General features: G+C 39.6%; 1 protein-coding gene across 1 annotated transcript; it reads right to left on the bottom strand.

Moving 5' to 3' along the window:
- Positions 1-12,741: 12,741 nt before the first annotated feature.
- Positions 12,742-13,628, bottom strand: LOC145095822 (uncharacterized). Its single transcript, XM_079033644.1, has 3 exons — positions 13,532-13,628; positions 13,018-13,443; positions 12,742-12,797 (listed from the first exon to the last, which is right to left on the bottom strand). Exons 1-3 carry the CDS (start codon positions 13,626-13,628, stop codon positions 12,742-12,744), a joined length of 579 nt encoding a protein of 192 aa, XP_078889770.1.
- Between the last annotated feature and the right edge of the window lie 1,463 nt (positions 13,629-15,091).

Genomic DNA, 15,091 nt, shown 5'->3' with positions numbered 1-15,091 from the left:
ATAATTTGAAGTCGAAATTCTCTAGCATAAGTAGCAGTCTCTCCCAAACCAGTGTCACCAATTATAACCTAACTGATCAAATCAGCAGGATTTCTTCAAAGAGTGAGGAACGAAGAATGTAGATCGAGCAAAAGGAAAAGGAATTAATTAGATCAAAAGATGATTCTATTTATTTGCAAAGAGACAATCTTAAAATTCTCAAACAAAGAAACGTTTTCCGTTTAATTGCTAAGAGGCTTTATTTTAACATTACTTATTTGCATCTTGATTGTGAAATAGGGAAGAAAATTCATCGTATGATTTTGCCTTTCCTTGAATTAAAGGAGGATGAAATCGATGCAGAAGCATACAACTGTGAAAGTCTTGTGTCCTCTGAGGAAGTGTCTCCGGCATATAAGATTGGTATGGACAAAATTGAATCTTACATAAAGTCCAAGGACCACAAGGACATGCTCAAAAATCTACTAAATGAAAATGACAAATTGAAACTGAGAGTCGAAACTATACAAAAATTTGACTCATTGAGTGCCAACTTAAGTTCAGATAACAAAATTGATGTTGAAAATACATCTGAACTTAATGAGGACGATGATATGAGTGAAATTTATGTAGAAGATTTGGTAGACTGTTCTGAATTAGCCAAGAATGAACCAAAGTCCAATAAAAACCTCATTTCTGAAAACTCTGTTGAGTTTGCTCGCTCTACAACCGACAAGTCCAAAACCCTCAAAGCTAAAGTTGTTGTGTACCAAAAGGTTCAAACCACTCCAAATCAGGTTTACACTGTGATGAATACTTTTGGTCAGCCCCAATCGACAATGCAGACGAGACGAAGGGTCTCTCACAGAAAACCTCATGGAGACTGAAAGGTAGATATATACCCGAACCACTAAATGAGCCAACAAAGTATGATGTACCGAGCACAAGTGCAACTAAACCTTTTGTGGATGAACCGAAGCAAACTATGAGTGACACTTCTTCAACAAAAAGTGAATGTTGTGCTCATGCTTCTAAAAGAAAGGCCAACATTCATAGAAATCCCAAACAGGTCGCCTTTAAAAAGCATCAACGTAACGTAAGATACAAGAAGAATCTCTACGAAAGAAAACGATTTTGGAACTCTCAAAATCCTGACTTTGTAAAGATTGAAAGAAAGTCTAAATTGGAGAAAAACCCAAAGAACCAGAAGCACAGTCACGACAAGAACCAAAAGAGCAGCTTCGGTCCTTCAAAAGATTGGAACCGAAAGGGTGGTTTCGGTCCATCACCCATCCACAACCGAAAGGGTGGTTTCGGTCCATCACCCATCAACAACCGAAAGGGAGGTTTTGGTTCATCACCCATCAACAACCGAAAGGGTGGTTTCAGTTCATCTCCCAACAGCAACCGAAGGGAGAGTTTCGGTCCCTCATCCTTGGACAACCGAAAGGGAAGTTTCGGTTCCCCATCCAGCTCCAACCGAAAGAAAAGCTTTGGTCTTCAAGCCTACAAGTCTCATCCCAAAAATCAAGAACCCAACACCTCTCCTAATTCTAAATCTCTCAATTCTAGTCCTTCTGTCAAAAACTCTAGTTCTCCTAAGTCAACAAAAATTAAAGTCTTTACCATTAAAGAAAAGATGAAACCACTTTAATTAAACGCACATATATGGTTGATATTTCTCTTACTATACCATGTCCTGTAAAAGGCTCACGAGGACCCAAGAAACTTTGGGTTCCTAAATTTGCTTAATCTTTTGCAGGTTATGCGTGATGAGCAGTTTGACGAAGAATGGTACATTGACAGTGGCTGCTCGCGTCACATGACAGGGAGAAAGGAGGAACTAAGGGAGTTCCGCTCTTTAAAAGATGGCGACATTGTAAAGTATGGCAACAACTCGTTTGGCACCATTAAAGGCTACGGAATGATCACTAATAGCGAATTCTCCATAAGAAAGGTAGCATACGTTGAAGGACTCCAACACAATCTAATAAGTGTATCACAGCTGGTGGTTGGTACCGGGTTGAAAGTATCTTTCAATGTTGAAGGCTCAGAAATTGTCGAGAAGAAGTCAAGCAACATTCTATTAAGATCCAAGCGAAAAGGAGAAATGTATCCACTAAACCTCAATCCACTACGAGGTAAACCTGCAATCTGTTTACTCTCAAAGGCGCACTCCGATGAAAGCTGGTTATGGCATAGAAGACTCTCACACCTGAACTTCAACGACATCAATAAATTAGTTCTAGGTGATCATGTACGAGGGCTGCCAGTTCTAAAATTTGATAAGGAACATCTCTGTGCAGCATGTGAAATGGGAAAGCAGAGTCGACAGAGCCATCCCTCAATAATTAACACCAAGGTCATAGAACCATTGGAGTTATTGCATATTGATCTATGTGGTCCATCATCCATTGAAAGCATTGGAGGAAACAGTTATATTCTGGTTATAGTAGACGATTTCTCAAGGTTCACCTGGACCTTCTTTCTCAAGCAAAAGTCTGAAGTTGTAACAAAGCTCAAGCTCTTTATTAAACAGATAGAAACGCAACTCAGAAAAATTATTCGTAATGTAAGGAGCGATAATGGCCTGGAATTCAAAAACAAAGATTTTGAAAGTTTTCTTGCTGAAAAGGGGACAACGCACAATTTCGCAGCCCCCTATACTCCACAACAAAATGGCATTGTTGAAAGGAGAAATCGATCCTTGTGTGAAGCTGCTCGTACCATGTTGTGCTTTGCATCCTTGCCATTATACTTCTGGGCTGATGCAATTGCGGCTGCATGTTATACCCAGATGCGATCTTACTTGAATAAACGGTTCTCCATTACTCCTTATGAGATTTTAAACAATCGAAAACCAAACATGAAATTCTTTCATGTGTTCGATTCTAGATGCTTCATTTTTAACTCCAAGGAGAATCGAAACAAGTTTGATGCCAAGGCGGACAAAAGAATTTTCTTAGGCTACTCCTTGAACTCCAAGGCATATAGAGTTCTCAATAAACGCTCGAAGAAAATTGAAGAAACATACTATGTCACCTTTGACGATAGTTATGTTAAAAAGTTAAGGGCAACCGAAGATGCATCACAAGACATATTTCCAAAGAATGGTCAGGTTACTGTCTCAATCTCAAATCTTTTGACCAATTCATGCTCTTGTTTGATGAACCTCAGAAAGCGATCAACTCAGAGTCAACAGCTGCAGACAACAAAGTTGACAATTTGAAACAAGTTATAGATGATGCTGCCAGGAAAAAGGCTGATGAACAATCCAAAGGAATCGTAGATACAGCTATGAGGCAACCTTCTGATGACCATCCTACTGTCGAGGGGGAGGGTTCTTCTCCTCATCATGATTAAGGTTTTTCTTTCCAGGGGGAGGACTCATCAACAAATACATCCACCTCCACTGAAACTCCAACAAATGAAGGAGGTACAAATGCTGATCCTGAACAGGAATCATTCTTCGAGGGGGAGAAAACAGTAAGTGAAGATGACACTTTGTCTGAACTCGAAGAAGAAATCAATGTTGAATTGGATCCCATCTATGATCCAAAGTTCCCTCCACTTGTCAAATGGACTAAAGATCATCCCCAGACTCAAATTATTGGGGAATCCTCTGAAAAGGTGTTGACACGATCTCAAATCAAAGAGAAACGGACTGCTTTATTCTCAAAAGTCGAGTTTTGTATGTTCAATTCGTTTGTGTCCAAAATCGAGCCAAAGACTATTAATTCAGCTCTTGATCATTCAGACTGGGTTCAAGCCATGCAGGATGAGTTAAATGAGTTTGAAAGAAACAAGGTATGGTGTCTTATTCCAACACCAAAGGATTCTTCGGTTGTCGGTCTCAAATGGGTGTTCAGAAACAAGATGGATAAAGAAGGAAATGTTATCCGTAATAAAGCTAGGCTGGTAGTCAAAGGATATTGTCAGGAAGAGGGAATCGATTATGAAGAAACCTTCGCTCCAGTGGCTAGATTGGAATCTGTTCGTATCTTTCTGGCGTACGCTGCTCACAAGAACTTTGAAGTCTATCAGATGGACGTCAAATGTGCCTTTCTCAACGGTGAACTTGAAGAAACTGTATATGTTGAGCAACCACTGGAATTTGTGAACGAGAAGTATCCTGATCACTGCCATATCCTCGACAAAGCTGTCTATGGCCTGAAACAAGCTCCCAGAGCATGGTATGAAACTCTTACTCGTTTCTTAAAAATGTCTAAATTTAAATAAGGTTCGGTTGACCCAACCTTCTTCCGTAAGCGAGAAGGTAACCACCTTATAATAGTCCAAATTTAAGTTGATGACATCATCTTTGGCTCCACGAATCCTAGCCTAACAGCTGAATTCCGAAAGTTGATGGAAACTAAGTTTGAGATGAGCTCAATGGGTCCAATTAATTTCTTTCTTGGATTGAATATTAGACAGGGACCTGAAGGCATTTTTATTAATCAGGAAGCATATACCAAGACTTTGCTCACCAAGTTTGGAATGACGGGAGACTCCAAGGTAAAAGTGTCGATGGCTTTTGGAACGAAACTTACACCATCATTAGAGAAACCAGCAGCTGACACAACGCTTTATCGAAAGAAGATCGGGTCTTTAATGTATCTCACTGCCAGTAGACCTAATATATTATTCTCTATTTGTTATTGTGCTCGATTCCAGGCCAACCCACGAGAACCTCGTCTTCAAGCAGTAAAAAACATCTTTCGCTGTCTAAAGCGAACTTCCTCTCTCGGTCTATGGTATCCAGCCAACTACGGATTCTTCGTGCAAGCATTTTCAGATGCTGATCTGTGTGGCTGTGGATTGGATCGAAAAAGCACCACAGGAGGATGCCAAATTCTGGATGGCAAATTAGTCAGTTGGCAATCAAAGAAACAAACTTGTGTTTCGTTATCCACTGTAGAAGCCGAATACATTGTTGCGGCATCCTGTACATCTCAAGTTGTATGGATACAGAGTCAACTTCGGGATTATGGCTTGAACATGAAGAAAATTACCCTATACTGTGACTCTGAAAGCGCAATCAGAATATGTCACAACCCAATGCAGCACTCGAAGACAAAGCATATTGCACTGAGGTACCATTTCATAAAGGATCACGTCGAAGATGGCAACGTCGAAATTCACTTCGTAAGAAGTACTGATCAACTGGCAAACATTTTCACAAATGCTTTACCTAAAGCAAGCTTCAATAAGATCTTACAAGGCCTAGGAATGATGCAAGCCGAGTCGGTACAAAAACGCCTTCGCTCCCTTAAAGGTAACAAGCGAAATAGAGAGAACCTATATGAACCGAGCGTTCGGTCTATTTTGGGTTCGGTCCATTTCGGGTTCGGTCTATTTCGGGTGAAGTTGGTCTATGAACCGAAATGAACCAAGCGTTCGGTCTATTTCGGGTACGTTCCTTCTGAACTTGCAATTTTTTAAAGGCGTTTCAAGTGTATTCTTTTGTATATTTTTATTTTTTTAATTATTCAATTCTCACAAAAACCCAAAAATATTTTCTTTGTTTTCTTTTTACTTTATTTTATTCTCCCTATCTCTAACGTTTTTATGTTTGTCTAAGTGTGATTCTCGATGACGCATCTATAGTAGGTAAAAAAAATTTTCGTTAGTTAGGTGTCCCTAGAAGCATGCTGCTGTATGTAGACTAAAGCCTCAACTGATTCTGAGTGAAGCCTTAATAACATGATCAACACCAATCATGTTTTCCCAATCCAGGCTGTCAAGTTCACTCTAATCATGAGCTACCTTACTCTACTCAAAGCAAGTTTAGAGTTGTCTGCTTGGACCCTCTTTTCTTTAATAAGCAGAGGTACTTTCGCTTCTTTTACCATCTCCATCCTCTTTCTCCATTATATTTCACTTCATCAATATAACCCCTAAGACTCTCAGTTTTAACCACTAAGGTTTATGGTTATACAACATCTGTGTTAATGATCTTAGCTTCATGCCACTATGTGCTAAGTGAAACCCAAAATTCAACACCACTAATGAATTGACGGTGAATTCAATAATTCAAGATATTAATTGTTACCCAATGAAATCTCTTTTACTTTTTGAGTAATCTTTATGAGATTGCCTTTCACCAAGGTATCTCTAACCCTAAAAGATTCAGTTTATTTTTTTTGAGATTTCTTAAACTCATTTGTCACTATAAATTATTTCTCACCTACTTGTTCAACAGATCACAATGATCTCACAAGTACTTCGTTCTATTTTGATCTTCTATTAAGTATCGAAATTATGAATTGAAGCGACAACCACCCACTTTACCCTTTAAAAGATGCCTTTCAAAACTTCTGAACAAGTTATTGATCGTTATTTCATGGGAAACCAAGCAAGCACTTCAAGGTCTCTCTTGACTTTGAAGGAAGTGATTTTTGCCCAGAATCAATTGCTTTATGTCTCATACGACATCACAGTAAATCCCAAAATACTAGTTTTATTTCTTTATATTTTACACCCTTTGCACAAAAATTTTTAATTTTCCAAAATTCTAAGTTTTACAACAGATTATCAAGGCACAAATACTCAAGCGTTATCCGGTGGATCCATTGGATTGAATAGGATGCCGACTCAGCAGAAATTCAAACGTTTTGACAATTTGAAAAAGGTGAGTTGTTATCAAAAGGCGTGAAAAGGGGGAAACGTTTTTCTCTCTCCTGCGTCACCCTCGGCATGCCAACTGTTCTCACATCAAGTCAGACGCGTTTTTAGAGATAATCCAACATTTTAGCCGGATTCTTCTCTCTCATCCTTGTACGTATAAAAGGAATTGGAACGGTACTCTCTCAACATTTATCACTTCCAAAAAGCTCTCAAAGAAACCCGGTTATTTTTTGCATTGTTCATCATCACTCTCAAGCTCCTACAATGGCAGAATCTTCATCTGTTCATGATACCTCGGTTCGTCAACCCCTTCTCATAATAAAACCCCAACAAAACCTAATCATTGATCTCACTCCCTTCGTCTATGAGCCTTATATGCTTTATGTGGTTGAGTGTCTCAAATACTCACCACTTGTTGATGCACTGACAAAGGTTGGAATTGTACCAATGTCGTTCTTATCCCATGTCTACTCTACGTCATTCTACGACAAAGCAAATGAGCGTATCCACTTCGAGCTTCACGATGAGAAAGTCTCGATCTCCAAGAGCCGATTTTGTGCCCTAATCGGTCTCTCACAAGACCCATCTCTGGTAAACCCTGACTCCATTACCATTGGCCAACTGTTCACCATGTTCTATCAGATGGGGTATACTGAAACCCTAACAACCGTCACAAAGTTCAAGAAGTCCTGTCTTCCTCCTTAATGGAATGGCTTATTCACACTCTTGTTTAAGGGTTTATCTGAGTGAAGTGCTGGTTCTGACGGTGCTAGCAAGGCCTTCATGACGGTGCTGTATGGGCTGTACAGCGGGCTCAATCTTGACTATGGGTCTATCATTTGGCAGCAGCTGGTTCAAAGTCTGCTTTCTTCATCAAAGCACTCAGAAATTTCCTGTGGGCGTTTCTAGACCATCATCACCAAGTGGGCAATGGATCGCAATCGTGTTCCAATAATGGCGGATTCCTTACTCTCTTCAATCGCCACCTTTCATACGACGAAGATCGGCTCCATTCCTGAAACAATGCTTGCTTCTATCTCAGCATCAAGCAATCTTCTTCAGCAATACAGAAAACGTAATTCCGTTGGTCCGCGTGAGCTTACTCCTACAATGCTTCGTTCCATTGAAGAAGCTGATAAACCAGCTAAAAGGGGCAAGAAACCTGAATCGCAAAAGGAGGGACAGGTAGCGAAACCATCCAAGGGGCAGACCCCCAAGAAGAGGAAAACTGACAAAGCAGCCCCTTCTCAACCACAACCCAAAAAGCAGAAGAAGCTTGCTAGGAGGCTTATTCTTCAATCCTCCAGTGAGTCGGATTCAGATTACGTTCCTCCTAACCAGAAGAAAGCTCAATCATCAGACTCTGAGAACGAAAGTTCAGATGAAGAGGCTTCGGGCCGAGGGGATACTCCACCTCGCTCCCTAACTCCAGAAATTCCGGTTCGTACACTACCTCCTTCACCTCCACCTGTTACCATTCCTGCTTTTATCCTTCCTATCTCTCAAACAACTACCTCTCAACCTTTCACCTCTATACCTATCCCCACTCCCATCTTCGCAGACACAACCTCTACCACCACTACAAAACCTACCTTCAATATTCCCAAACCACCTGTAACCGAACCTACCTTTACAACCGAACCTCCAATAACAACCGAAGCTCCCGTTACTTCAAAACCCTTATCACCAACACCTTCTACAGAAACAACCCCAATCTTGGGCGGTGAGGACTTGGAGTTTGACTCCACATACTTCAGTCCTTATCGAGTACAGAGTGAGGATGATGACGACGAGCCCATTACCAAACATCATCTTAAAGCGGTCAACGAAAAGTTGGATCAACTGCTTTCCTTCTCTTCCTCAAGCACTTATTCAGATGCGACATTGAAGGCTCTATTCTCTTCAGTGGTTGTTGAACATTCAGCCTCCTTAACTGTTGCCGCCAAGGCTATTGAAGCCTCCACTTCTCAGTTTCAACAGGCCGCTCAAGCTGTTGATGCATCTATAAAAGAGTGTAAGGAGGCGACCGCAAAAGTCGATAAACTAGTTTCGCAGGCTCACATCTTTTTAGATTCTTTGCAGGATGCTGCTACCAAGAATGCTGCTATAGTTAATTCTTCTGTAGAAATTCTTCAACAGACTCTTCAGTCTGAGTGCTCGAAGGTTGAAGCAGCACGCCTCGCTATTGAACAGGCGAATGAAGCGTTTCATGCTAATGTTAATGAACGCTTGACTCAACTACAAGTGGACTAAGCCATGGAAAATGGGATCATGGATGAGCTTGCCAGACGTACAAATCAGCTTAAATTACAAACACACAAGCTGCGATCTGCTCATGCCGAGATCGATGACCTCAAATCAGAGAGGGGAGTTATAAAGAGTTTTGCTTCCGACGTACACTCCATTCTTCTTCATCTCATTGAAGGTCATGATCCCCTTGTCACTATCACCACTCGAAGGCATCTTGGAGACAAGCTCCGACCGGCACTAGACGTCCTCAGTCGTATCGAGGGTGTTCCCGTGACTGGGTTCCAACCGCAACAAGGGGGAGAAAAAGAGTTCAAACAAGAGAAACAAGAGACGAACCAACCTCCTCCTTCCAGCTCCAAGCCAGCTACTGAACCAAAGGGTAATGAAGCTTCTGTCAGTAACAAGGAAAAGAAAAAGAAGAAAATCGGTGAAGATGATACCGACAACGAAGACGATGTCTACGTTGAAGTTCCTAGAAAGCCTGTCCCAAAGGTTGCTTCTTCATCAAAACAAACTGAAGAAATTTCAATGAAGGAGCGAGCTGAGCTAGAACAGAAGCGAAAGGTGGCGGAGCTCCTTGAAAAGAAAAGGCCGTGTTCCTTGAATGGACCAGAAAATCGCTTCAGAGGTGCGCAATTGACGAGCCAGTTGTTCTATGGCTCGAGCCAATCATGTCTTTCAGCCTTGACAACTCCAAGGATGCGCAATTCGACATGCCAATCACCAAAAAGGCATTCGTCTTCCATTGTTTCAACTCAACTGCTGCCATTCCATCTCCAGACCCGAAGGTAGATAGGGATCTGCTAGAATTTTATCTGGAGTTTTCTCAGCCTCAATACCAGACATGGAGTTCAAAGAAGATAACCACTATCAAGGTGATGAAACCCTATTCAGCAGGGAAATTCATCAATGTCAAGTTTAGGGTGACTAGAGGAACCGAAGGCTCCGTTCACCACTTTTCCCTTGCTGATCTACCGAACCTCAACCTCCATGATTGGATACTCCTCAACAACATTCTTTTATCAAATCCCTAGGAGGATCAGCCGATCATTGATCATGTCAAGCGTATGCTTGTGTGCTACATACACGAAGTAGCAAAAATGGACCAAGAAATTGCATCTGCCATACACAAGCGACCAACGATCAAACCGATGGGCAGAGTTGGCAATGTTAACTCCATGATCAAGGGGAAGATTGACTCCAAGTATTACACAGTAATGTTTCTCAGGGGCGAAGGTCAAAAGTGCATGTTCGCTCTTGTTGACAAACACCTTTTCTCGACGACTTGTCTCGAGCATATCTTGGAGATTATACAAAGGTGCGACCAGAACAGTGCTGCTGATAAAAAGTTGTTCGTCGACATGCTGAGGTGGTACATTTTGTTCCGACAGACTCTTCTCGCCATCATTCCTAAATTGTTTAAAGTTATCAAGACGGTGAGACCTGCTCAGAAGAAATAATCTCTCGCCTCATTTGACGCAAAGGGGGAGATTGTTGAGTCTAATGAATTGCGTCATGGGCTCGGTCCATTGCCTAGATTAGTTGTCGGTATTGGGTCTGTCCAGTCGTGCGTTATTTTGTATTAGGGTTTAGTATATAAGCTGCATGCATGCAGACTTAGATGGTAGCGCTTTTATTATTTTCGTATTCACAGTTTTGTAAACCCTAGCTCGCCTCTACAGCGGAAGTTCTTCATCGAGCTCTACTGAGGCGTGACTCAGTTTTGAATCATAAGCTCTTATTTGATTCTGATCTGTGTTCGTTCATTGTTTATTCTTAGCTGCTAGAATTCTTTTGTCGCACTTGTGAAAGATCTAAACGATCTAAGAGTTTTAAACTCTACATTATTTAAAGGGAATAAAAATTACATCGGCAATAAAACAACCATCAAAGGGTCTGGGATTTCTCATTCAACTGGTGGGGGAACTGCGTGAACGGTTTGTGTCTAGTAGATGAGCTGATATACATCGGCATGGTAATATACTTGAACCAAATTAACAATGTCATGCATGTTTGAATCAAACGTGCTGCTGTGATGACATGACCACATGCTATACCGAGACTGCTCCATTTTCCACATGAACAAGTATAAGCTTTAAGGTCAACAACACAAGTTGTTTTAAAATCAAACACTTCATACACATATGCCGGCATGGGAGAGGATATATGTTAGGGGATATGTGTTTCTTGACAACGAACAAACTTTTGCATCCTTCTTTGAACCAGCATTTCAGCATACGGTGTTAATACACCAGTCAAACTCCCTGAAAATTAAATATGGTTACAAAAGGTTGTTGTACAACCTATTTAATTCTTTTATATTTCATCCAAAAAAAATACCTGCAATTATACTTCGTTCAACAAAAGTATTTTGCATGTACTCACGAATTCCCTCGATAAGCTTATTATCGGTACATTACAATGATTGCGCGATACTACTGAAAAGTATTGAGGAACTTCCATGTTGAGTACATTTGAACGGATGTTAGGGAAATAGGCTTTTGCCCATTTTGGATGACCGATATTCGTAAGCACTTCACGAGCATCAATGCTTAATCTAGATAAGTATATTTTTCGTTTCAAACAGTATCTCTATGTAAGGTATCTGACAATCGAACTACTCTTTGACATTATATGATTACGGTTTCATAGACTTTGACTACTACTTTGTAGCCTGCATAATGTATTGTCTTTTCGAACAGTATATTTGTCGTTTCAAACAGTATCTCCGTGTAAGGTATCTGAAAATCGGACTACTCTTTGACATTATATGATTGCGGTTTCATATACTTTGACTACTACTTTGTAGCCTGCATAATGTATTGTCTTTTCGAACAATATATTTGTCGTTTCAAACAATATCTCTGTGTAAGGTATCTGACAATCGGACTACTCTTTGACATTATATGACTACAGTTTCATAGACTTTGACTACTACTTTGTAGCCTGCATAATGTATTGTCTTTTCGAACAATATATTTGTCGTTTCAAATAGTATATCCGTGTAAGATATCTGACAATCGGACTACTCTTTGACATTATATGACTACGGTTTCATAGAGTTTGACTACTACTTTGTAGCCTGCATAATGTATTGTCTTTTCGAACAATATATCTTTCGTTTCAAACAGTATCTCCGTGTAAGGTATCTGACAATCGGACTACTCTTTGACATTATTTGACTACGATTTCATAATGTAGTTTCAAACAGTACTTATGGGAATCCACCTAATTATATGTTATTCTTTTTTCTTATTTAAGTACTCCTATAAAACTATAACAAACTAACAAAAAACTTAAAAAAAACATGGCCTCCAATCAACCAACTTCTTCCAACGTAGCTGATCCTTCCAATAGTCCACATCTATGGACGATAAGAGAGGTAATGGTGGTAACACGTTGTTGGATGAACATTTACGATGATGTAACCATGGCTAACCCTGATTGCTTAGAAGGTGATGAATGGATTTGCATAACAGCCATGTTTAACCTCTCGTTGGGAGAAGGAAAACACCGAACACAAGAAGATATTTTTGGTAAGTGGATGGATTTAAGGGAAAAAATCACATGGTTTAATCGATGGTATCATCATCTTAAAAACAGGTATCGTTATCCAAACAACGACAAAGATCTTTTAGAAATGGTTAAAGATCATTACATTTTGGAGCATGAGGGAAGTGACTTCGAGTATGAGGATGCATGGATCCTACTTAAAAATAACAAATATTTCATGTAAAAGGCTCTTTTATGTGAAATGTCTTATATAATGTTTCGTAAGGGTGTATCTCGATTTCTATATGTTTTATGTTTGTGTTTTATTTTTCATGGAGTAAAGGAGTTAATAAGTGGAGTACTATATTTAATTAATAATCTCAGAAGTGCTTTTTAATACAAGCAATACAAATTACAAATACGGGAATTCATTGCTTTCCTACAGTAATCTAAGGACAATTCAAATCAAATGTACTATTGAAATCAAAATTAGGGTACATGCTTTCGTTTTGTGACCCGCTCTCGGATGCAAACTCATCAGTCATTATGCCCTTTTGTGTAGATTTTTTCCTCCCCCAGATCCGCTCCCCGATCCCCTACCCGTACAATCGTTCCTAGTGTGTCCAAATTGACCGCATGTAGAACATTCTTGTCGTATGGTACACTCACCTTGAGACGGAATACGTCCAGTGTTTCTTGGCCTACCCAACTGACGTCTCTCCATTATGGGTGGCTTCACGGTCATCACATCATCGGGGATCTCCCACTCAGATGGACTTGGTAAGGGGTTCACAGACTCCTTGTAAGTTTTCCTCAATGTTTCTGTAAAGTAAGCTTTTAAAGCGAATTCTGAACAATCTTCGTAACGGTTCATTGTCAACACTTTTATAACATGGCCACAAGGTAAGCCATCTATTTGCCACCGCCTACATGTATAGGTTCTTTGTTGGAAATCAACAATGACACTTTTGTGGTTAGAGCTTTTCACTTCAAATCTGCTATTTGAGATAGGGTACACCATCCAATTATTACAAACATTCTTATTTGCTTGTATAATCGTTTCAGCCCATTGGGTGAGTGTTGTTTTAGTTTCAGCTAAAAAAATTGACATATTTTCTCATAAAATTAATACTACACGAGTTAAGAAAATACTCAATCAATAATGTATATAAAATATTAGTACCTGCAACACTACGTTTCTGAAAACTCCATTGTTGCGTTGGTGCACGAAAATACTCAATCAACATCAATATTGGCATCTTTCTTGCAAATCGTGACATTAAATTTATCGACTCCGTACTATTTGATGTCATAAGAAAATACCGATTCCCAGGAAAATGTGCCCTAGCCCATCTTTCTAAATTGATGTTTTGTAGGTATTCCCATACACGAATATTTACATTTTTTTTATTTTTTTCATCCCATTATCGAATTTTTTAATGGTATAGGCTTTGCATGTCTCCCAAAATAATGTGTGCATTGTATCGCTGCTTCCAAATTTTGCTGAGATGTTGAAATACAAATGGATACCACATATTCCATGATAGGCGTGAGGAAATATATTTGCAGTTGACGTCGCTATGGATGGAGCCCTATCAGATATGATTGTAAGGTCTTCCAAGTTGCCTATACATTCACGTAGCTTTCGAAGGAACCAGTACCACGTCTCAATACATTCACTTTTGCAAATGGCATAAGCAACATGCATATTTGGTTTTGACCGTCCATTGTCACTACAAGCAACATCGTGCCTTTGAATTCACCTTTTAGGTGACCACCATCAATTATTAGGGTCGGCCTACAATACTTGATGAACGCTCGTACCTACAATTATTTTTGATTGCATTAACAAATACCAATTAGGATTCATATGTTATATTTGTTATAAAAAATAACACTGCTTACCGAGCAACACAACACGATAAACACGAACTCCAACTGATCATCATCGTCTACACTTATCTGAGTAACAGTTTCTGGATTGTGCTTGACCAAGTTGTGTAGATACGCTGCTAGTTTGGTGAATGAATCCTCTTTGGTACCTCTTAACATCAACAACGCATACTGTTTTCCACGCCATTCCTGTTGGTATGAGATATTGATTGGAAATTTCGAATTAATGTCCCTAACAATTTCATTGCCCCGATAAACTCTATTATAGTCTCCGGCCAATACTTCCGCGATAAAGTGGCCGAGTACCTTTTTCTTTGATTGTCGATGATTAGACTCCAAATTTGTTGCACAACATGTGTGTTGGTGTAACACTCGTGTTTCTAGCCTAGACATTTATATTGAGTTGATAGTCCAGGTTAACCTTTGTAACTCATTTTGAAGAAATGAAAAGGAATTATGTGAATATTATATGAATTATGTGTTTTATGCTTAATTATTAGGGTTTAATTAATTAAGAATAAAAATAAGCGTCAAAATTAAAGTATGAGATAAGCCCGATATCTTTACATAAAGTTGTAGTGGTCGAAACAAGGATTTTGGGGATATAAAGAATACCAAAATCCGAGTTATAACGAAGAAGTTATGACCTGTCGAAGTTTCGCGAAAAAACCGGCACGGTGCTGAAGGTCGTAAAAAGTGAGTTTTCAATAAACTACTTTTTAGCCTTAGTAATCTAAACAAAAGTCGTAGTATTCGTTAAACCGAGAAGTTCGATAAAAAGAACGCCCAAATCTGACTTCGTATGAGGAAGTTATGATTTTTCGAAGTTTCAGCTTAGCAGTAGACAACT

This window comes from Lactuca serriola, chromosome 3 (assembly GCF_051521515.1).
Source record: "Lactuca serriola cultivar US96UC23 chromosome 3, Lser_US96UC23_V15, whole genome shotgun sequence".
Classification (NCBI taxonomy): domain Eukaryota; kingdom Viridiplantae; phylum Streptophyta; class Magnoliopsida; order Asterales; family Asteraceae; genus Lactuca; species Lactuca serriola.
Note: the sequence above shows the minus strand (reverse complement) of the source record. Positions and strands in the feature narration are given on the sequence as shown.

Excerpts from the sequence above, each read along its gene's own strand:
- LOC145095822 (XM_079033644.1), bottom strand. The coding sequence starts at position 13,628 with ATGTCACGATTTGCAAGAAAGATGCCAATATTGATGTTGATTGAGTAT. Across the intron at positions 13,444-13,531 it reads TCAGAAACGTAGTGTTGCAG|CTGAAACTAAAACAACACTC; the intron begins GTACTAATATTT and ends CAATTTTTTTAG. Across the intron at positions 12,798-13,017 it reads TGGACGTATTCCGTCTCAAG|ATTACTGTAGGAAAGCAATG; the intron begins GTGAGTGTACCA and ends AATTGTCCTTAG.